The sequence below is a fragment of the Carassius carassius genome, chromosome 16 (genome assembly GCF_963082965.1).
Source record: "Carassius carassius chromosome 16, fCarCar2.1, whole genome shotgun sequence".
Taxonomy (NCBI): Eukaryota; Metazoa; Chordata; class Actinopteri; order Cypriniformes; family Cyprinidae; genus Carassius; species Carassius carassius.
In genome coordinates, this window is record NC_081770.1 from 29,798,469 (window position 1) to 29,823,617 (window position 25,149).

General features: G+C 36.3%; 2 protein-coding genes across 3 annotated transcripts in view; both read left to right on the plus strand.

Moving 5' to 3' along the window:
• The window catches only part of LOC132160236 (uncharacterized), a 193,432-nt gene that overhangs the window by 44,170 nt on the left and 124,113 nt on the right, over positions 1-25,149 (plus strand). The gene's annotated exons all lie outside the window — the stretch shown is intronic.
• Positions 2,428-7,124, plus strand: LOC132159199 (vitelline membrane outer layer protein 1-like). 2 transcript variants are annotated; one of them, XM_059568744.1, is made up of 5 exons: positions 2,428-2,722; positions 4,542-4,648; positions 4,762-4,878; positions 6,008-6,189; positions 6,996-7,124. In XM_059568744.1, the coding sequence occupies exons 1-4, from the start codon at positions 2,516-2,518 to the stop codon at positions 6,186-6,188; spliced, it is 612 nt and encodes a 203-aa protein (XP_059424727.1). In that variant the 5' UTR covers positions 2,428-2,515; the 3' UTR covers position 6,189; positions 6,996-7,124. The 2 variants fall into 2 exon arrangements, with proteins under 2 accessions (XP_059424727.1, XP_059424728.1); XM_059568745.1 differs by lacking the exon at positions 6,996-7,124 and having other exon boundaries at positions 6,008-6,208.

Below are 25,149 nucleotides of genomic sequence, written 5' to 3' on the forward strand. Positions count from 1 at the left end.
AAGAGCCCTGGTCTGCAACAACCTTGTAGCCTCAACGCTATGGCACAAAATGAACATTCTGGAACCTCCTGAAGATTTGGTTGCAAAAATCCAAAAACGCTTAACAGACTTTTTTTGGTCAGGTAACCACTGGACAAAAGCATCAACTTTGTTTCTGCCCAGACAAGAAGGTGGACAAGGACTAGTGGATATAAAAAGCAGAATTAAGACTTTCAGACTACAGACAGTAAAAATATTTCTCTACGGATTGGATGTAAGCTGGTCTGGAGTAGCTTGTGCCCTCCTTAGAAGAGCAGGAGGGATGGGGCTGGATAAACATTTGTTTCTTCTGGACATTCAAAATGTTGATTTGACTGGATTAACTTCCTTTTATCACTCAGTGTTCAAAGCCTGGAGGACTTTTAATATCTCAAAGAGACATCACGGATGAGGGTGGTCACTGGTCAAGGGAGGAACCCCTAAGGCACAATTCTATGGTGGACTGGCAGAAGGCTGCAGGAGTTGTAAAGATTGGACATTTAATAACTTCAGCTGGATGGATGCCTCCTGAAATGTTAGCTTCCAAGATTGGAATAAGATCAATTCGACGGACACAAAAACTGATAAATGAAATTCTCCAGAGCCTATCAACAGATTTTAAACGCAGTGTGGAAACAACAAATGAAGATATGGATTTAACCTTTCCTGAACTAAGAATAATTCCGGACGTGGGTATATTTGAAGAAAAGGAGGGGTCTATGTTGACCTTCAAGACACCTAAACTGGAATGTTTCAGTAAAGCTGAGAAGGAAGCATTGTATGTTACATGTGTAAAAGTTTCACACTCTCATTCTTTAGGAGGAGTTAAAGAGTCAAAATGGCAAGAGCTATTCGGATCAGGCTCTTCCCCGAAGGGTTGCTGGAGGGCCTTGTACAAGCCTCCCATTGAAAAAAGGTCCGGAGACCTTCAGTGGAGAGTTGTGCATGGGTTATTAGCTACAAACAGATACAGAGCATACCTCGATCCCCAGGTTCAGGAGGGATGTCCTTTTTGTGGGATGACTGAAACTGTTTTTCATTTATTTCTTCAGTGTGGGAGGCTTGTGCCTTTATTTTCTCAATTAGAAGAATGGTGTACAGTTTTGGGAGAAGTGTTTTCACCCATGTTATTTATATATGGGCCAAAGTATAGCAGAAACAGAAAGCAGATCCATGTTTTGCTTAATTTTTTTTGTTTGGGCAAGCAAAAATGGGAATATGGATTTCACGTAAAAGCAAAATAAATAATGTTGGGTCAACTGATGTAATGTTAATTTTAAAAGGGTTAATTAAAACTAGATTAAAGGTGGAACATGCATACTATAACTTGGTTAAAGACCTGGAGACTTTCAATCACATTTGGGGAGTTAACCAGTGCATATGTGAACTTGATTTTGATGGTGCTTTGCAAATTTATATTTAATTGTGCTATTGTTTTGCCTCATTTTCTGTGCTATTTATTATTGTATGTTTGTGTTTTAAATTACTTTTTATTCTATGTAAGGTTTAGTTAAACCTTGAATATTTTGTAATAAAGGGGGGTTAAAAGTCAAAAGTCTCTCTTGCTCTCTCTCTCTCTCTCTCTCTCTCTCTCTCGGTGCATGCTGGGGTTTTGGGTGCATGTGAGGGTTCTCACGAGGGGAGGGTGAACGTGCGTTTTGGTTCAAACTTTTCTAAAACTTTTGTTTCATTTTCCTGATTAAAAGAGACTGTGTGTGAGTGTGTCAAAGGCTGCAGTGAAAGTAATGAGTGAACCATTTAAAACTTGAAGATCCTGCATATATGAAAGAATCTATTCAGGACCAGAAATACATACATGACAGCTATTTATCATTCTACATATGGTAAAAAAAACACCTGTCAAATACAAATACAACAATGCATATTCTGTAACCAGCTCCAGGCATATATACATCTGTGTAGAAATGACATTCTGGAGCAGTCTTTGGCAAACGCAACTCGGCTTTGTTGTGATCAATAAAGTTTACTGGATTCAAACCTTCTCTTAGTTTATTTTGAACAAGTCAAAATCCACAACAGATTCCTTACTGATTGTAGTCCTTGAAAACCAAAAAGCAGTTGATGGAATGATGACAGAATGATCATTTTTAGCTGATTGGTGACTTCTTTGAAGGAAATGCAAATCTAAAATTTCATTATTAAAGGTCATACATATTTTCTGCTGTTTTGCATGATTAATATTTCTGAACTTTGAACATTGGCTTTTTACCAAGTAAAATACTTTCCAAGGACGCTAACGGTTAACCAAACAGGCGTTTGTGTGTATCTGTGCTGATTTACAGGCATTGACATACTCAGTGTTCATGGCTTCTGATTGGCTGGAATATTGATGAACCATGTGAATGCATTCTGATTGGCTCAATAAAGAAACAGGCAGGTTCAGTTGACTGACTACAAATGGGTCAGTGTTTGATTTTAGGGAGCAAATAGAAATAATTAAATCATTGTTTTGATCCATCAGGTCTGTGCTGTAGCAATGCATCACTTTATTTCCGTTGTGTTTTCACTGCTGATCTTTACTGGGCTGCATGTGAGTGTTCAGTCCACAGGAAGACGTTTGGAGCGGAGCAGCGAAAGACATTTTCGATCATTGCTGACTGTTTCGAATGGGATGCACTGGGGATCATGGGGTCGAAGTGAGTTTTGTCCAGATGGAACATACGCCAAGGGATTTAATGTAAAGGTAAGTTGAGCATCAACTCATGGATGTGCTTTGGATTTTATAACTCAGTATTTTTGTCTTATTTTCCAAAAATAAATAATAATAATAATAATAATAATATTTAAATAAATTAAATTCTAAACATTTCTAAGTTGATCAGGACTTGATTTCACATTTCAATAATTTATCTGTGTATTTATTTACTTATTTACTTTGGGGCTGTAAAATGTAATACTTTTTACATATGTGCATATATTTGAGAAATGTTTATATGTATGTGTGTGTTCCTTAAATATGTATGTGCATGTATTCATATTTATGTACAGTGCCTTCCGAAAGTGTTCATTTTTTTCATATTTTTTATGTTGCTGCCTTATGTTAAGCTCCTTTAAATTACCTTTTTCCCACATCAAAAACAGCATTGTCACAACTTTTTTTTGTGTAAAATAAAGAGAACAAATTGGGTGCACCTTCTGCATTCTCTGTGAATATTTTCCTGAAACAAGTCACTGAAATGAACAAAAATGACATTTGAAATACAGCAGGCTATATCTAAAGAAAACTTGAAGTGTCTATTATTGTCAAAAAATCATGTCGATAACAAATATTCTCTGATAAAATAATCTGTACGAAACCAATGCGAGGTACATTATTTCCTGTCTCAGCTCACAAAATGTGTCCGCACAAGATAATCATCCACACGAAACCAGGCTTGTGTTACCAGGAAAAGTAATTGGTTTACAGTAACGCTAGTAAATTTCTGTGTAACGCGGTATACCCAACTCTGATAAGTATTCATACCCTTAACTAAATATATAGCTGAAGCACCTTTACAGCCTCAAGACTTTATGGTTTTATGTGACAAGTTTTGCTCATTTGACAATTATCTGCTATTCTTCTCCTTCTCATCTCTTCTTCTCTCAAGCTCTGTCAGGTTGGATGATCTTCAGGTTTCTCCAGAAATATTTGATTGGGTTTAAGCTCAGGGTGTTTCTGGGTCACTCTAGGACATTCACAGAGTTGAATATAAGCTACTCTTGCTGTGTGTTTAGGGTCATTGTCCTGTTGGAAGATGAACCTTCTGCCTGTCTGAGCTTCTGAATGTTGTGGACTGGGTTTTCATTAAGAAGATCTCGCTTTTCTTCTACTCGGATGAGTTCCCTGCCACCCGAAAACACCCCACAGCATGAAGTTTTTATTTTTTAATACATTTGCAAAGTTGTTAAAACCCATTTTTTTTGCTCTACTATTATGGTGTATGATGTGGGAATAAAGTAATTTAAAGCAGTTTAAGACAGAAACATAACAAAACATGAAAAAATGAAGGGGTGTGAATACTTTCACAAGGCTCTGTGTGTGTGTGTGTATTTATATACAGTATACATACAAATATACAAAGTAAACACACAAACACCTGGCATTTAAAATATATTTAAATGCCAGGTTACACTTTAGTTGTTTTTAAACAATAAAAATCTGTACTTTTGTCTTTCCAGTTAAACATGCCTAAACAAGTTAGATTTACAATTTCCTTTTTAATTTTTTATTTTATTGTGCAGTATTATTAAAAAGCCTTAAATAAGTTGTAGTTTTCTTCTTGTTTTATGCAAAATCTCACTTTTTTTTTCATAAAAGAAGATATGTGATGTTGCTTCTCAAGTCGAGGTGTTAATGCTTTATGAATGTTTTGATATTTATACTGGAAAACAAGACAAAGTAGGGAAATCATTTTCTTGAGATGTTGAGCCATTATAACTTAGTTAAATCTCACCTGCCGTGGATGTTAACAAACAGAGGATTGTCTTAATGTTGTTGCTGTTATTTTATTAAATTTCTTTAGGTTGAAAGATATGATTATTTTGATAACACTGCACTCAATGCGATTTCTCTTTTCTGTGAGAGTAAATCTGAAGACGCTTCAGGCATCATTCGGTCTGATAAAGGAAGGTAATGGGCTCAGACAAAATGATGATTTTCTTGAAAGTAAATACTGATTACTTAATAACTATAAACCTTAAATATATTTAAAAAAAAACAACTATAGCCCTTTTTTTCTTCAGCTTTGGTCAGTGGATAGATTATGTCCAAATGTGTCCTAATGGATTCTTAACAGCTTTTCAGTTGAAAGTTGAATCTTCTCAAGGAATTGATGATGATACGGCTGTAAACAACATCAGGTGAGTTTTTCTCTTTCTGATTAGAGTTTGACATTTAGTCTCTCAGTTTTCCCTCATGAAGCTGCTCACTTAAACAACATCAGTTAATTAAAGGCATGAGGAGAGAATCAGACCAATAACATGATTATATTGCTTTTACTCAGTTTTTATAAACAGTAATGTAATAGGTCAATTAGTTCATGTACTCAAAGTATACATATATACGCTCAACGGCTCATAATATCGATTGCAGGATCATCTGTTTTCTTTCAGTGTCTCTAAACCCCAACTTTCCTGGAGCTTGTCACGCTGTCTAGTCTCTGTTTCCCTGGGTGTCCACTAGTGAGCTCACTTCCCCTTAGGCACTACTAATTCCCACTAGCCTTGTCCCTTCATCACAGTAATTGCACTCCTGCTAATTGCACCAGGTGCCTTCACTTAATTGTCATTAGCCTCCCTATATTTACCAGTCCTTTCCTGTTCTCGGTATGGAGTCCTTTCCTTTCGTGATCCTGTCTTCTCATCCTCCGAGTTTCCTCGTATTCCGAGTTCTCGTTTCCTTTCCTGTTCTTTGTTTGTTTGTTTTGGACTACATTCTGGTTTTGACCCTGGCTTGTTTTTGACCACGATTTGGATTACCCCAATAAAAGCATACCTGCTCTTGGATCTCTCTCTCCCTGTGTCTTACTGGATCGCGATCGTCACAGAGCTGCTCTGCTCTGATTGGTCAGAAACCAAACTCCTATTATCATATCTGAGGGTGTATTCACATCTGTCCTTTTTGATTTGACTGAAACGATCATCGCGTCCAAAATTCGTTTCACTTTTTCAAGCTCAGTGTGGAAAGTCCTTTAGACAGCCCTCTGCTGGAATTTGCATTTGCATTTAAAATGTACACACAAAAAAACTGAGCTTTTTTTCTTCCACCCACAAAAAGGCAGTTAAAATATGATTAAAAAAATACAAATCCATGTGGTATTTTGAGCAGACACTTAACAGACACATTCTGGGAACTAAAAATGAGCATAATATGTCACCTTTAAGGGAGACAACAACTCCATTTGTCTTGCATGAATCTTTGCAGAACTGCTACATGAAATGTCATCATTAATAGGGGCTCTTTAACAGAATAGTGTCATGTTTATTCCAGATTTACCTGCAGTGGGGGGCATGTGATGGTGGGTGAGGGCACACCCTGGGGCCAATGGGGCAAATGGAGCCCGACATGTCAGGGAACAGGAATCTGTGGCATTAGGACACGGATAGAAGAGCCGCAGGGATTCGGAGACGACACCGCTCTCAATGATGTGATCATGTACTGCTGCGATTGAGGTCATTTATCACATTTAACCAGGGTTTGTACAACGTGCTTGAACTGCTTGAATTTGACTTTTTGAAGATTAAGTCCCAGAAAACCCTTGAAAACAGACAGACTTATGAAGAGGCTCTTGAAAACTGCTTGAATTCTCAAACTCATTGTTAATTTTTCTCCAATTTAACACAAATGTAATATCATGAAATAAAAAAAGGTAATTACAATTATCAGAATTGCAAGATCTCAGAATTGTGAGTTATAAAGAAATGCATGATATAAAATCAAAACTGCGTGATATGTGGTCAGAATTGTGAGTTATAAAGTCAAAATGGTGATAAAGTCAGCATAATAAAAACATGCAAATATGAGAAAAAAATTATGAATTGTGAGTTTTTGACTTTTTTCGTGCAATTTCGACTTTATATAACAACTGGCAATTGTGAGTTTCTGAGAATTTTTTTTTGTTATAATGTCTATAAAGTCGTTATCATGCAATAATGTCAGAATTGCATGATAACAATTTTCGCTAGAAAAATTGCTAGAGAAAAAAAGTCTAAATTATGCCTTTAAAACTCACAATTCTGACTTTATTGCACATTTAAATCCTGCAATTGTTTGAAAAAAATATATATATTACCATTTTATTTTATTTCTTTATAGTGGAAACAAGATTTCATGCTGATTGTAGTCCCTGAAAACCAAAAAGCAGTGAAAAGTCCTTGAAAGTCATATTACCGTATCTGTACAAACCCTGAATCAACACTCAGAATGACACAGACTGCACAGCATATACATCTGTTTTTTCTTTCTTTTTGTCTTTCAGGTATAAGAGGATGTCAAGAAGATCATGTGGATGAATAATTGAACATCATACAAATAAATGGTACAAGAGGGAGCTTTCACAACGATGCCACAGAAGAAACAATTCTGGTTCCCCAAATATTCTTAAAAATCTAAAGAACCTTTTCCTCTGTAAAGAAGGTAAAGGTTTCATGGATGTTAAGTTCTTTGTGGATGTCAATAAAGAAGCGTTATGTATAAGAGTGTACTATTATGAGCTAGTTATCATGAAACGAAGCCTAACCAGATGGCCAGGACCCTCTACACACACCTTGACAATATAATCTCCATTGGCTAGTACATTTTTTAGTTTACTGGCCAGACTGATATATATGATTTTACACACACACACACATGATTCTACGGTGCCCGTGAGAGAACATGGTTGGTTCAATTAGGGACCGTTTACACCTGGCCACTTCATGCGTTTTCTCAGATCGGATAGCTATCCGATCGTGAAAAGACCAGGTGTAAATGCCCTCCGAAACGCATTTGAGACGGATTTGAATCAGATCGCTCAAACCACTTCAGGAGGTGGTCTGGGCCGCATTCCAGACAAAACTAGACAAGTGTTAATGCATCTGGTTGTTAAAACCACATATGTAAATTGTACTCCTCCCCAAAATGCTAAAAAAATAAACGTGTGAGGGTGTGTTATAGGCTATATGTAATGTTATAGCCAGATATGACGACGCTACTGGAACACGCACCACCAGATGAGAAGCTGAGCATATATTCATTAAACCAACGAGCAAACTATCGCAAATCAAAGTGAAAGTAAGTCGCGAACGCTTAACACACAATCATCATCATTAATAGTAGAGAACCTAAATGATCTTACCAGTGCTGTTGCCGCTCTCTCTTATTGCGGTCTTTGATTTTGAAATTTTAGCTGATGATCAATAAAAAGCAGCTCATATCTGTTGCTTTCGGTGACGTGCACTCCATTAAATCTGCATATAGCGCAGGAATTGAAGATCAGATTTAAATCCGTTTCGCAAAAACACATTCATGTGACCAGGTGTAAATGGAACCGTTTTGATAAATCAGATAGCTATCCGATCTGAGAAAACACATGAAGTGGCCAGGTGTAAACAGCCCCTTAGTTTTGTCGTGGCCTCGAGATGTTTACTGCCACAGATTCTGAGTTAAGTGGTCGTGTTTATTTCACAGTGTTTTTTTGTTTTTGTTTTTTTTTAAATAGGAATATAATAAATAAAATGAGTAGGCTTAAAATCAGTAGGCTAGGTAATAAAAAGGAATGGTTATTTACTGGAAAATAGTCATCTATTCACAGATAGGAAATTTATCAGTGGTGGTGGAGGATAGGAGTCAAATATTGTATCAGAATTATGTAGCAATATATAGAGATGGATCCAAAGATCCTACAGGAAGAACATCTTATGCATGTACCATTCCCTCTTTACAAGTATCTATCAACAGAAGAACATCAGATCAACCGGCAGTTTATCAATCGCAACAGCTCTGCACTGGGTAGAACAAGGTCAACTAAACTAAGTTATTCTGTGCTCAGATTCAAGTTCAGCATTAATATCCTTACAATCATTTTCATCTCGGACTAGCCATATAATATTAAATATATTCAACTATTTTCAGACTTCACAACTTGAATATAGTGGTTACATTTCTGTGGGTGCCTGCTCACAGCGGAGTTAAAGGCAATGAAATAGATTCATTAGCAAAGAAGCAATAGGCAGGAAAATACAATGAACATTTTATTTAGCAAAGCAGAAATAAAGACAATAATTACAAGTGAAATCATCAGCAAATGTCAAGATAAATGGAACAAGGGAAACACAGGCAGACATCTTTATACAATCCAGAAGGAGGTGGGAAGGATGAGGAGGAAAGGAGGAAAACATAATATCAAGATTAAGACTGGGTCACACAAGTCTAAATAAGACATTACATCATCTCAATGGAAAACATCCAACAGGTCTGTATGAGTGTTGTCAGGAGGAAGAATCAACAGAACATGTACTGTGTCACTGCCAAAAATATATTACAGAAAGAGAAATATTCAGAAGGACACTACAGGAGATACTAGAGATGCCAAACAAATACTCAGTCAAACAGCAAATTGTAATTCTGTAATTGTATTCTTGAGTGAAACTGGGTTAATAAACAGAATATCAATTATAAAGAGAGAACTTATATATTTATTATTATTATTATTATTATTATTATTATTATATATAATGATATCAGGTAAAATGGGCCATTTAACTTAAAAGTAGCAGCCAATGACTGCAAAGAATTTCAAACTGTTGCCATAACAGTGCTTGATATTTAGAAATGATTTTATTGGTCTGCGGTTGCTAAGTGAGATTAGCAATTCATTCTGAGACAAGGCCAGAAGAAAGAAAGCAGAGTTTCCTGACATATCCCATCTTACTCCTCAATAATAAGGTTGATAAATCAATAAAAAACAAATACACATTTAGAAATAAAGATTCATAACCCATGTCTTGATGGCCCCTGAAAGAGATCAAATGCTGATTTTGCTAAATTGCTAAGTTGTTCAAGCTATTGTTACATTTTTTATGAAATTGATTGAAGTTAATGTTTTGATGTAATTCAAATTGAAGTTCTAATGTAATTTGATAGCAATGTTACACTGTTACATTATAAAATTAAATATAATCAAATGTGTTTCATCAGAAATGTCTATTTCACTTTGCAGTGTGACTGGCCCATTTTTGCTGATCAGCCGGACCATTTTACCTGAACACTGCTCTCTCAAAAAATCTGGGGCACCCAATACTTCAAAACATGTAGGGCCTGAACAATTATATTTTATTACATAAATTCAAAACAAAAATTTTAAAAACAGTACTTTTGAATCATAAGAACATGTTTCTGTTAGTCAGTCTGCTCCACACAGTATAGAAGTTGGTGGCAATGCACTTTAACGTTGGATGCCACCCGCCATAAAACAAGAAGAAGAAGATGTAACCCGCCGAATCTGAATGCAGTGCACTTTTAACATTGCTCAGTCGGAGCCATGAGTTTATCAGCATATGAAAACGTTATAATGAACATGTATGAAGATGGACACACAGATATGAAAATATCATATCATTTAATTCAGAGCGAAATATACGGAGATTCAGCTCTGAAAGAGGCCTTGAAAGAAAATGGGTCTCCGAGGATGAACTGGAGTTGGCAGTTTCACAAGCTGTTGTAGAGGTCAGATTTTATTTTTTAACAAATATTTAAAACTCTACAGATAGTCGTTCATTAATTTTTTTATTGTACATTAATAACCCTACAAATGCTGCATTATGATACAATGCTGTAATGTACAATAGTCACAGAAGTACCTACTCTACAGTAATTACCGAATCACAAATTAGACCGAATCTATTTTGTAATAACTTTATATGTCTACGAGTGTCATGTGATCTGTGTAGACACAGTACCACCATCTACCAAGATTCATACATTTCTGTGATTATACTGTCAATACTGGATACTGTAAGAACTGAATCAAAAAGACACGTAATATTTAATAAATAAATGTAATTAATTCTTTACTACAGTTCTGATACAGGCTTACAGTCTAATTCAATTTATAGTTCACTTCTTTAGATGAGTGACCACTTAAGTTTGGCTTCCACTTCTTTGTTTATTACAGTTTTTTTTCCCCAAATACATCTGTACCTATGAAAGTTTCATTATGTTTATTATTATTCATTATGTGCTGTTATCCTGTTTAAAACTGAAGACACCTTCAACATGTCTCACATTAGTTTATTATCATACAAATAAATAATGTGTTAGCATCTACATTGTTAAACATTACATAATCATACATCAATGTGTATTTAGTATTTAACTTTCAAAAAGTAGAGATAAATACAGCTGAAAATGACAAGTAGGTAAGTCTAGGGTCATTTCCTGGAGGTTTCGTGGACAAGGTTTAGATTAAGCCCAGGCTAGACGTTAGTTATATTAGGATTTTTAAGTAGTCTTTACAAACATACCTTACAAAAATAAAACATTAAGTGTGCATTTTGAAACAAAACAATGGGATTGATATATATTTTTTTAAGATATCTCATTGCAAGCTGTTTTCAGGTAAAACAGCTTAAACTTGCATTTTAGTCCGGATAACTGCCCTATAATCTCTCTACACCAGTGCCTCTAAAACTGGGGGCTGAATACTTTCTATATGTAATCTAATTAACTCGGTTTTGTTTCAGGGTGCACGTAATTTAAATCCTGTCTCATATAATTCAGAGTATGTGGCTCACAAACTGCATATGGACCAGAACGAAAAACTTTGCATGTTTGGCGTGACCCATGTCATAGCCATTGATGACTTTAGCAAAAAAATTGTTGGACATTCCACCATGCCAATAAAAAACAATTTAACAATTTATGAAGAGGTTTACAAGTAAGACTAAGATTTTCTCCTCTAATATTACCATATTTTTGGTCCATTCAGTGATAAGATCAAAGTTGAACTATATTTTCCTAGAAATGCTGTGCTTTCCCATGGGATGTGGGATCAGGTCGGAGTGGACCATGGTAGAGAATTTGATCTATCCCTCTTCATGCAAGACGTCTTGGCAGAATACAGGCATAACCAGCAACGACTGCCTTACCTCCAGACAACATCAATGTCAGATTTTTACCACATATATACTGTTCTTTACGGTGGCCGAGAGCTCAACGCGCTGCAACTTAAGAAAACGCATACAAATTAAGAAACGCGCTGCAACTCCTCATTTTGTTAATCTTTTTCTCTCTGTTTCTGGTGTGACAAACAGACTTTGTCACACATGATCACATGTATACTAACCAGGTTATAGGTTAGTCACATGTATACTAACCAGGTTATAGTATGACATACAGAACTAACCCACACCAATACATTGCAAGTGTTTTTTTTTTTGTTGTTTTAACATCAGCATAGACCTCCCAATACGACCTAACTGTTAAAAGTAGTACGCTTAAATGCCTGAACAACGCCAGTTGTTGTTCTTGTTCTTTTGCTAACTGGATTTGTGCACAAATTGAGATTAAATACATATACCTTTTAACCTGTATCAAACAGTTAACTTGTTTGTTTGTTAATTCTGTTACATTTTTATGTTTAAGATTATATTTGTGGATTCCTAATGACATTTTTCTCTTTTCCCTTCATGCTCAGGAACCGTATTAGATGAAATCACTGAGGCAGGCCTAATCCATAAATATTTCTCAGAAGGCCACACATATGAAGTGATCCTTGATTTTCTTGGAACAAAGCATAACATTTTCCTGAGTCTGAGCACCTTAAAGAGAAGACTAAGGAATGCAGGCCTAACAAGGAGGACAGACTATACACCCATTGGTACTGTGAATGCAGCTATAACACATGAACACACAGGCTCAGCTCAGCTTTTAGGTTACAGAGCTCTGTGGCAGACATTGCGGCAGAAGTATTTCCTGACGTGTAAAAGGGATGATGTAATGCTCTCAATTCGAAGACTGGATCCTCTGGAGTTCAACTTCGCCATAGACACAGGTTTGTCCGAAGAGGATACTTTACAGCAGGACCAAACCAAGTGTGGCATGTCGATGGGTATGATAAGCTCAAACCATTTGGTGTTGCCATCAGTGGCTGCATTGATGGATTTTCTAGGAACGTGATGTGGCTCAGAAGAGGCAGCTCTAATAACGACCCAGGGATAATTGCTTACAATTACCTGCAGTGTGTCTTTTTGAGCATCGTGCAGAAAGACCTTGATGAATACAGAGAGCTCGTGAATAACCACACCATCCGTCCTGTTCGTCAGTCGTCTTGTCATTCTGGTAAACCAGAAGCCATGTATCACCTGCCTCACAGGTTCCTATTTAATCCATGCAATATATGCTTCATGTTCAGAAAAAAATCTGATTTCATTTTCCCTTAAGTTTAATCATTAATGTTCAAAGAAAATGTGATTGATTGCATACAGTATATCTGACACAGAAGTGTATAGTGGAATGTCCCTCACTTGACGATAATTGGATTATTTTAAATCAGAACTAGATCATTGTATAAAAAAGAAATCAGATATCCTTAGATAAAATACATTTACAATGCATGAAGCAAAAATGGGTATTTTATTGATTTGCAAAGTGTCTTTGTAGTAGAAGCAAATGTAATGACCATATTGGACATCGAGGGTCAACCTTTGGCTTATGTCTTCAATTTAAAAAATATAAAACAAAATTGCGTGTTGGGTTATATTCTTAGCATTTGCCGTTTTTATTATACATTTTATTACAGTTTGATGCAAGGGACTGTGGATTCCCAGTGTCACAGGAAGTGATACAAGAGTTTGAGGACATTCTGCCATCACAGCGCTTCCCAGCGCAGTCTTTGTGGTGACACTAATCTCCAAGTTCATTTTTGGGATTTGCAGAGACAGAGTGGGCTCTCTCCACCAGTCACCTGGATAACTGCTGTTGAGAATTACGTAACACTTACAAATAGGTCCAGATTTTAAAATCATCAGTTCAAAGAACAGCTTTATTTGCTCACTGCATATGTGATCAGTGTTTTACTGAACATCTATAATTTAAACTCTGTATAACAAAATCTTACATTTTGTGCAAAGAACATGCCATGCATTTCTGTTGTAACAAAAAAAAAACCTCAGTCCATGTGGAAAGATGTCACTTGTGAAAATAAAATCTATATTCCTCAAAACACACCAGTATATCAGTACAGTCTATTAACCTGAGTGTCCCTTGTTTAACTGAGTGACTTGAAATTTGTAACTATAACACAAGTGCACATTAAAACATAAATTATACAACCATGCCTGCATTTCAAAATACGAAAGAACAAAGTGGCACATTATCATTTCAATAAAACGGTTTCCTCTGACCTAAACCGCAGAATACCAGCTTAAGGTCTTCTGCTTCAAGGAAGCCCAAACCCAGGGGAGTTTTGTATGCCATAATCCACGGCTGCCTGAAACTCTTCATAACTGGGTAAGATTGCAATTTTAATTGTATTTGTACAAACATTTGCCATTGGAAATGGACAGCTCTTCTGAAAAACTATCTGTGGCTGTGGCTGTATTTCTGCAGGAGGAACTTCCTTCAGCCCAGTTCCAAACATAAGGACATCTTCCAAAGAAGGACTTGCCTCTTTTTCTAGCAGAGCAAAAGAGAAATGTTAGACACTTTGTTTTTTTATTTATTTATTAAATTGTGGCTTTTTTTCTTGTTGCTACATTCAAATCCGTGTAGTAATCACCTAGCAGCTATAAGGCTTTGAGCGCAGTGATGATTTGTTGTATGGAGGTGGTTTGTCATTTCTTCTAAACCACATGTAACATAATTGAACCCTGCTTAAATTTTTATGGACCGCACATTATGCAAATGTACTATACACAACTACTATAAGATATAGATTTTCCATTTTAAAAAGAAATAAACTCACACTACTTCAGGTATATAAAGTCACTCAGTGATGTAGCATTCTTTACCTAGGGGGAAATGAAAAAGCAGTTAAATGTTTTCATTATTATTTTTACTATTATTATTATGAGCAGTTAACAGGCCACATTAGATTTATACAAATAAGTAAGGCTTGGGCTATTCGTAACTTGTTTCAAAAATGGTTTATGACACAGATGTAAAGGAAATGTGATATATGTGATTACAGATAGGATAGATGCAAAAAGAGCAACACTGAACACTAATGTCAGATTCAAAAGAAGGAAATACTGTGATTCACTTCTGTATTGTACATATTTAGATATATGTTGCATATTCATCATTTATGGTCTACCTTCCTGTTCCTGCACACATGGATTTTTTTTTTTAATTCAAAGGATCTGATAAGAATATTTGATTTCAAGCACAAATTAATATATGTCATTGACCTTGGTTTGTAATGGCCACCGAAACATCTGATACTGATGTTGAATTAATTGAATAGATTTTGAGAGATTAAATTAGACACAAACACAAGTTTTGACCCTTATGATACTGTATATAAATAATGATAACAGGTTAAAAATGAACATTAATAATATTTATTTAAAATATTTCATTCCAAGACTAGGTATTTGAATTAATACTTACTGCTCATATGAGAGCATACCGTAATTACATTAATGTCAAACATAGCATTTTTACAGCAATTAAGATATAGTTTTTGTCCCTTGATGAAAGTAATTTCTTGAAAATGTTTGTAATCCCACCCTAACAAATACCCCAAGAAGGGCCTTCTTGACCTCATCATCAGGTATGTCCTCAATGGGGGCCTCAATTGTCTTTACTTTACCAATTAAGTAAAGGAAGATGTTTGGGAAAAGACAACAAGGCCCTGGACCGCCATGGACAATGGACACTGCAATCATTCTTCCAATGTGGAAATATTCGTCGTCTTCTGCAGCTAAAAATGCCAATATAGCAATGTTAGGACACACTGATTTATAACATCATGAAAACTTCATAAAAAGTATTACCTTTACTATCAAATGAGAGGTATTTGGCATTGTCTTTGCCTTCAAATCCTCTCCTTGTTTTGATGGTGTCCCTCAACAGAGTCAGAAATTCTGGAGTAGCCCCCCACTGTCTAAAGCCTCTTCCATCAGCCCAGCATCATCTGTGAATTTCACCATTACGCTGCAGGTGGCGTCAAACCAGGATCTCCTGAAACCATCCCAGACATTCGCCCGGTTAATGTTAAATCTGCTACAGGATGTTTTGTTAAGATTATGTGACAGATTTGACACTATGTCGGCAGCTGTCAGCCCATCAGCTCCATCACTGTAAAATAATAATAAAAAAACAGTCCACAAACAGCATGAAACTATTCCCACATGGAAAAAACCTACATAAACATATAATGTTTCAAAATAGGTTTTGATATAGGGTTTTAATATATGTGACATATATAAAATTGGCCGTTTACCTATATTATATGTACATATATGCACACATATATTTACACATATATATGTGCATACATATACCTATATAGGTACATATATGCACGTATATATGCACCTATATGTTCACCTATAATAGTAAAATTTAAATCCATAGCTGCTAGGCAACATAAATAAAAGTCCAAAATGTAGAAATGTACATTATTTATTTACTCAAGATCAATCAAATAGTACAAAACAAAAAATATAGTACAAGAACAAAAATAAGACAAATAACCTGCTAGGCAACATAAATAAAAGTAAAAGATATAGAAATGTACATTATGTATTTACAATCAAATTTACAATGTATGTACAATCAAATAGTACAAGAACAAAAATAAGACAAAAAACTGAACAGAAAAAAAAATAATCTTGTTGTTCTTCTCAGCTCCGTGAGCTTTGAATGAATAGATCTGACCTTGGCTGGCTGCCGGCCACTTCTTCAATGTCGTATCTAGAGAAGACAAAAATAATAAGACATTATTATTATTATACTATAGTGCTTCATCAGGAACCCGAAGCGCTTACAGTACATCTGCGATTGGACACACATTTTGGATAAAGGGCTGATCAGAATAAAAAGTGCGTCATGTAAACACGTCAGTTGGATGATTCTGATTGTATTCTGTTAAATCTGAAAGAAATTCTGATTGGAAACATCACCCCCTCCTCCCTTTTTATTTTTAGCGGAATCGTTCTTTCATATGCACATGTCCGTCACGGGGACTGCATTGTTAACAGTCACACGGTCAATCATCTACATCCAAAGCAGAGAAAATTCATGGATAGGAAAAATTGAGCCACTCCTGCGTTTTTTGGTTTGTTTAAAACACAAGTGAAGTACAACTTCTGCAGTTGTTTTAGGGAAATTACCGCTCTGCGGATGTAAAATGTTATTATTCTGAATAAAGCTTGGTGCATGTTTATGCACATCATGATTTGACTATTTATTTCCATGTAAACTGATTCAGATTAATCCCTCAAATATTTAATCTGATGTAAGAAACTTTGCACATGTAAACATATCTACTTGTCAATGGGCTGCACTTTTATAGGATTTTTCGGCACCCAACAGTATCTAAAATACTTTACAATGTCCTCCCATTGACCCATTCACACACACACTCCACCGGCGAGCTGCCATGCAAGGTTTAGCCGAAGAGCAATAATATATGCATTAAATCAAGCAAATCAATTACCGGTATAGACAAAATAAGGCACAAACACAGGACAGAGGGGGTTAAGGGTGAAGGAGGGGTGAATATGATTATTTATTAACACTTCAGACGACAACAACTAGTGCTATGAGGTATTTGCAACGCGTAGGGGTGGTTTCCCGACAGGGATTCGACTAGTCCTGGACTAAAATAAATGTAAGAGCTGTCCAAACTGAAAAATCTTGCACTGACATATCTTAAAATACATCAGTCCCCTTTGTTTTGCCTCAAAATGTACACAAGTAATGTTTTTAGAAAGGCATGCTTGTTAAAACTATTTATATTTCCTAATTAAACTAAGGCCTAGTCCTGGTTTAAGATAACCCTGTCCGGGAAACCACCCCTATATGTTCAACAAAATAGAGGACTTCACACCTTACAGTGCAATACACCAGAAATGTGGTTTTAGAAGAGGAACAGTAGGATCAAGAAGTGAGCAAGTGATGAATTAGTATTATAGGTCCTAAGCAGATACAGTAATAATGGGTGCCCTACCTTCTGCAGTCTCCATTGATGCCTAATAAACATTGATACAAGTAGGCTATGGTTAAAGTGGTGAACTTATAAAGTCTTAAAAGATGTGTTTTCCCTCCTCAACGCATTATGCATTTACTCACCAATAATGGCTGTATTTTTAATTTTGTCAAGGGCAACCAGCTGCTCCCCATCCCCTCTGGTTAAGGTTCCCACCTTAAAGAAATATTTCAAAATTATTATGAAAGGGGGTAAAATGAAGGTGGAGAAAGCAAGAGTTTTTTATATACACATCATGTTTTCTTGAAGGGGGGCAGGAGGAAAGGATGATTGTCACTTATAACACTAATTGGCTTCTACAAAGCACACGGTTTATACCCATCCTTACTACATATGTTATTCACCTGTGTTTTCGCTGAGGCCTCAGCTGCAGTCTTGTTAGAGAAGAAAAACACTGTTAAACACTGTTTGGGGAAGTCGTGGCCTAATGGTTAGAGAGTCGGACTCCCAATTGAAAGGTTGTGAGTTCGAGTCCCGGGCCGGCAGGAATTGTGGGTGGAGGGAGTGCATGTACAGTTCTCTCTCCACCTTCAATACCACGACTTAGGTGCCCTTGAGCAAGGCATTGAACCCCCAACTGCTCCCCGGGCGCCGCAGCATAAATGGCTGCCCACTGCTCCGGGTGTGTGCTCACAGTGTGCGTGTGTGTTCACTGCTCTGTGTGTGTGCATTTCGGATGGGTTAAATGCAGAGCACAAATTCTGAGTATGGGTCACCATACTTGGCTGAATGTCACTTCACTTCACTTCACTTAAACTCTAACAATTGAATGCATATGGGGCAAGTAAATTACATATTACCACTACTATCCGAACATAAAAATCCCTTGAGCTCAGTTGGAGCCTTAAGTACAATAAGTTCAGAAAAATCTGAGGCATAAAAGGGTTACACACACCTGTGGTGTCTCTCAAAAGCACTGTGTCACCATGGGACTCTCTTTAAAGGGCTCAGTCTCCTCTCTGGAGTCTTAGAGAAGAAAGAAACATAGTAAAACTCTTCAACAATTTTTATTCGTCCCAGCAAGCCACTATAGATTCTTATTTACAGGGGGGGGGGGGGCTTGGAAAACATTAAACATGTCAATAAATTAAAGTTACATGCAAAAGTAATCAGCCAAACATCATATAAATCCATATAGATCTGTTTGAGTAACAAGTAAACTAAATAAATAAATAAAAATGTAAGGGGGTTACTCACCGGTTGCACTTCTCCAAAAGTCGAGAAGGAGGAATCAAGATCCTCCACAGGAGTCCTTCCAGTCTTGTTCATAGAGGACAAATAGTTATTCTCTTCAATAAATTAAAGTGCAAATACATCAAATAATTAACACTTTCAATCAGCCCAACATCACAAGTCTCTACAGCTCTGCTTGAGAAACAATTTTATAAAAGCAATGAAAATCAGAGGAACTTACCTTTTGAGCAATAATGGCGAGGTCACTTTTCATTTGAGGGATTTCTAGGAAGAGGTTATATAAAGAAAAACAATAATTACAATCACAGGATCAAGATAGCACCCAGCAACTCCGTGCCCTTACTCTTCGAAAGACATTTCCTGCAGCTGTGAATGCAAGCTACAACCCTCCAAAGCCCATTGATAAGGCTCTGCAGAGGAAACCTGGTTGTGAACGCAATTGTCTTTCTCCAATTTCTCCCAAATTCAAATTCCCCAGGGTTTTTTTTTTCTGGATCCAATTGCCTTCTTGAGCCACTCAAGGCAGAGAAGCATCATTTATTCTCATGAACTGTATGTTCTCTAGGCCATGGCTTTTGTTAGCCCTCTACCAATTCCTCCAGAAAGAGGCAAATAAATATAATTCTAATTTGAATCTTATCAATGGCTAGATGTGCACCCACACTACCACACCAGCTAACAACATCGCATTTATTTAGCCAAACACATGTATCCATCTCCAGAAATAACCCTGCTAATAAATATTAGGAATACTTACGATTGATGATAATGTCTTTCAGACGTGCATTTTCATTTTTAAGAGAATGGACTTCATTTCTCAACTTTGGTTGAGTTTCCTTCTCTCCCACATCTGTTCGTCCAGGTGTTTTCTAAATTCAGCAGCTGTCTACGAGAAAGAGACAGAGAGAAGAACAACAGCTAATTGTTATATAACTTCTTTTGTAAAAGGTTGATTCTGATTGGCTGGGAGGATGTTACGAGAGGTGTAAGAGGAAGGTGACAAGAAGTGTAGGGCAGAAATCCCTCCACTTGGCGATATGTAACTGTTGTCCGGCCTCCTGGTGGTTATTCCCTACTTAGAGGAAAGCTACACCGTTTTTTCAATTTTTACTATGTTCTTACCTCAACTTAGACCAAATGATAAAACCCTGTCTATTTTCAATGCGTGCAGTGCATCGTGAATGTGTCAGCATTTAGTCTAGCCCATTCATTCCTTAGGATCCACACAGGGATGAATTTAGAAGTCACCAAACACTTCCATGTTTTCCCTATTTAAAGATTGTTACATGAGTAGTTACACCAGTAAGTACAGGGGCACAAAATAAAACGTGGGGATTTTTTTAAGCGGATAAAAAATGATTGAAAAAAATGAAAAAATGAAAAACTATATTGTATGGCGGAAGAGCACTTAGATTGCAGCACTTCGACCTCTGGCGCAGTAACATCATCACTCCTGTGATCTCCCCCCTTCTCATTCAAACTCATTGAGAGGAAGAGTGATGTTGTTACTGCGCCAGAGGTTGAACTGCATTTGTCCTTTAAAACATGAAACTTCCACATCTTGTATTTCATGTAATGTATGTATGTAATACACCACAGACTGGATGTCATCATTTAGGCTACCTTTTTCTTAGAGGGTGGTACTATGTCCTCTTCCTCCCCAATACGCTCCTCCTCTTCGCTGGCTCGCTGGAAGTGAGAGAGAAAGAGAGAGAGAAGACAAAGTTGCCTACTTTGCTGGTGTCATACCTTGTAACAGCTACTGGTAATGCACTTTATTATAAAAGTCTTACTTATCTTTACTGTATTGTACGGAGCCCCGCACGTCACCTATAGGAGAAAAAAAATCAATCCGTGACGGTTTTGCAATCCGTCCCCTCAGTTTATAAACCGTATTCACGAATTCATAAACTGTTCCCTCGGTTTAACAAATCGTGACCACGAATTTCCAATCCGTGCCCTCAGCTTTTGTAAACCTTACTCAAGGATTCATGCAGCAAGCTCCTACGTGTTAACATACAGTTTGAATGAATATTATTATGTGGAATAGGTTTACAGCAAAGTGTCTTAAGTAGAGCCCGACTGATATGGATTTTTGGGGGCCGATGCCGATATTAACTCGAAAAGAGCCGATTTATAAGCCGATATTTTGATTTTAAAAATAATCTGGATATTAGACCCATTTCATATAAACTGCACTTACACAACATTCAATAGCAAAATATCTGCCTGTTCTATGTAGGAGAAAAAAAATCAATCCGTGACGGTTTTGCAATCCGTACCCTCAGTTTATAAACCGTATTCACGAATTCATAAACTGTTCCCTCGGTTTAACAAATCGTGACCACGAATTTCCAATCCGTGCCCTCAGCTTTTGTAAACCTTACTCAAGGATTCATGCAGCAAGCTCCTACGTGTTAACATACAGTTTGAATGAATATTATTATGTGGAATAGGTTTACAGCAAAGTGTCTTAAGTAGAGCCCGACTGATATGGATTTTTGGGGGCCGATGCCGATATTAACTCGAAAAGAGCCGATTTATAAGCCGATATTTTGATTTTAAAAATAATCTGGATATTAGACCCATTTCATATAAACTGCACTTACACAACATTCAATAGCAAAATATCTGCCTGTTCTATGTATGTGGGCTGTATAAACCATTTTCCAGAATGGACTATGTTAAAAAAAAAGCCTTAGATTACAGTCTCAATGACTAAACAATTGCACATCAAAAGTATATATTTTTTAATGATCAAAAAACAGTCTGGTTTTAAACATTTAACACTTTTACTTTCTTCCAGTTGAAGCTGGTTTTAACAGTCTGTGTGTTTACTGTAAATAAATTATAATACTAAAGTTAAAGTATTTGCAGAAGTAATCCCACACTTTGCTGCTACAGCATTCACCTTTTTCAGCCATCTGTAGGCAGAAAGAGAGATGGAGAAAGAATAAGCATGTGTATTAATAATATCACCATGTATCATTACTCATGTCATCATTAGAATTATAATAATAATAAACTGGGATTTCCTACATAGGCAAAAATGAGAAATATATATATTTTTTTATTTGTCAAGCAATAGGTATTACCTACTTATATTTAACAATATTATTTCAACACTTTCCTGTTATGTCTGTAAAGCTGCTTTGAAACAATATGTAAAAAAGAAAAAAAGCGCTAGTTCAGCTCACATTTATTTACATGTCCCCTCTGGTTTAATCATTTCTGACGCACCTACTGTAGTTACTGTAACTACACTATATTTGCTCTCACAGAACATCGTCTTGCCTACTATTACCGGAAGATTGCGGAATCAATTCGAAGTTGAATGGTTAACGTTAGTGTCATGAACACACCGCTGTCAATTTTGAGAAGAACCACCTTCAAACAAGTTAATAGCAAGCATTTAAGGGGCCTGCTAAAAAGGAAGCTATTAGCGTTAGAGTAACGTAACCAGCCTGAATTCACCAAATTGTTCTCTGGACCTGAGGGTAGCCTCTTCTTCCTTGCTTCTCTCTTAATTCTCATCAGCAGGACTAGCGCTATCGCTCGCTTCTTACAACGGGACAGATACATGTTTGCTGCTGACCGAAAGGAGGAACAACAGACTATGAAAGAGCTCCCGCTAAACGTTTTTAAAACTCCGCCTACGCCATAGCGCAGCGCAAATCGCGTTGTATCTGAAGGGCAACGCTGAACCCAGCGGCAAGCGCCGTGCATACCGCGTCCTGTGTGAAAAGCCCAATTACGCGGTCATTATCTGGGAAACACCGCAATAGAATAAGAATAAGTTAAACGCTAACGTTATAGTTTGACCTCCTATTAACGTTCGCGCTCTTCCACTGATAAACATGGTATTAGCTTTGTGGCTAATCTAATATAGCAATGCATTAGCGGCTGTAAGTGATGTTACAGAATATTTAGAAGTGATAATGATAGGACCGTTAGCTAGAACTACCACACAGTTTTTATATACAGGGTATGAACTAAATCTACAATCATTTCACATGACGAACAACAGACTCACCGTCAAAACAGTAAGTTACATCTCCTTCATCTCCTTGGCTGATCGCTTTCTTCTGTAGTGGACTTCTGGCGCTGTTGTTAACTCTGGAGCTGCAGAGCTCCCTCTGGTGGGCACACTATGCAACACTCATAACATGAGTGAAGCATGAGACTCTGTTTCTCATGTTTCATCGGCCGTTATAAATGCCGATGCCGATTTAAATGCAATTAGCTTATATCGACCGATAATATCGGCCGGCCGATATATCGGTCGGGCTCTAGTCTTAAGTGATTCTCTATCAAGTCTAGTACTAGGTGAAATACAAAGATTTAATAAGAAAGATGTGCATCAAAATCTTGTTCAATTGTAATAATCTTATAATAGCACTTGATTATTATTGTACAATAAACCTGGCATTGTGACTGACTCTGGAGTAATTTTTTCCTCTTTTGTAAGTTGTTTTGGATAAAAGCTTCTTATGCAAAACCTGTATAATAATATACAGTATAATAAATATAAAGTTATTTTTAATAATTTTAATTTGTAGGCTAAATAAATGATACAAGACAGTAAAAATGTTTGTCATAAAATAATTAATGAATGCTTTATTTTTAAATAACCTTTTTTGGAAATGCTTTCTTAACATAAAGACTTACTTTTGTGATTTTATTATACTAAGCTCCACCAACCCCACCCGCCGGAGTTACATGCACTCTTCACTGTTAATGTTATTATTAAATAATTAGGCCAAAAATAACATTGCATTCAGTTAGAGAGAAAAGGAATGAAAACATAACCGGCATATTATTTGTTTTTACCCTTATTTTCTTCTTTTTAGCATTTATTTTTTTTGGCCATAAAGCACAGGCGACTGTGTCTTCTATTGGTGATTAATGTAAAATAAACGCTAAAAAGAAGACTATTTTGTGAATGATGATCGTTGTCTCATTGAATACTATGAAAAATAATGTTTAATAAACAGAAATGAATCTGCCGGTGGGGGCGGAGCCACAAATGCATGTCAGTTCACAATAGTATGTTCCTGCACAACTGGAGGCTGCAGATTCAGGACCGCAGATCTAGGACCCTAGTTTTTCGTGACAGCGCCACCTACCGTACTGAACGATATAGCGATGACTGCAGTTTCAGGACCGCAGTTCTAGTACCCTGTTGGTTTAGTTTGCAGTCACGTTACTTTGTATATAGCATCTATATATTAATCTCAGTAGTATTTGTTTTTAAATGTGATTTTTGATTCAAAATGTAGCAGAGGTTAACTAAGATGTTACTAAGTGTGCTTTGAGTCACAATTTTAAATTTAAACATGAATTTACACAAAATATAAATGAAATATAAATTTTGTAAAATTGATGTATATCAATTTTAAAACAATTGTAAAAAATGAAGAACCTTAAAAGTCTTAGTCTCTTGAATTATACAGTATATTGATTAACCTCCTTAAGGTGAATTAGCTCATTATCAGGTAAGTTAAAGTTGAAATCAGGTATGGAGTCACTAAATTACAGCTGATATTTTAAAAGGTGTTGAGAGGCAAAACAAGACAAGAATGATTCAAGAATGTTTATTTATATATATATATATATATATATATATATATATATATATATATATATATATATATATATATATATATATATGTGTGTGTCATTTTTGCGACAACATCACAACAGCAACAAAGTGAAGCTCTTTTCCATCAGTTGCTGCATGGATAGAATGGCTGTAGGCTTCAACTCTAGAGAAAGAGAGAGCGAGAGACAGAGAGAGAGATAAATAAGAAACATTTGTTTAACATATTCAACCGGAATATATATATATATATATATATATATATATATATATATATATATATAGAGAGAGAGAGAGAGAGAGAGAGAGAGAGAGAGAGAGAGAGACAACTTGTTAGAATATTTTGAGATCATGAAAATATCCCTAGTGCCTTTTTTAATCATCTGTCCTACAATGAGCCTAACCAAATCCATAAAATCACTTCATATTGGCCATGCAGAACATGACAGAAACTAACACATGAGTAGTAATTATGATGCTGCTTATGTCATGATGATTTATGACTTTGACCTTTGACCTTTTGACAGGTTGAACTTCCGGTGACCTTATGATGGATGGGTTGAACTTCCGGAATGAGTTCAGGGGCTAACCTATGACCGTTTCCCACGCATCGATCATGTGGTTTTGACAGAAAGTTTTACCCTA

Excerpts from the sequence above, each read along its gene's own strand:
- LOC132159199 (XM_059568744.1), top strand. The coding sequence starts at position 2,516 with ATGCATCACTTTATTTCCGTTGTGTTTTCACTGCTGATCTTTACTGGG. Across the intron at positions 2,723-4,541 it reads CCAAGGGATTTAATGTAAAG|GTTGAAAGATATGATTATTT; the intron begins GTAAGTTGAGCA and ends AAATTTCTTTAG. Across the intron at positions 4,649-4,761 it reads ATTCGGTCTGATAAAGGAAG|CTTTGGTCAGTGGATAGATT; the intron begins GTAATGGGCTCA and ends TTTTTTCTTCAG.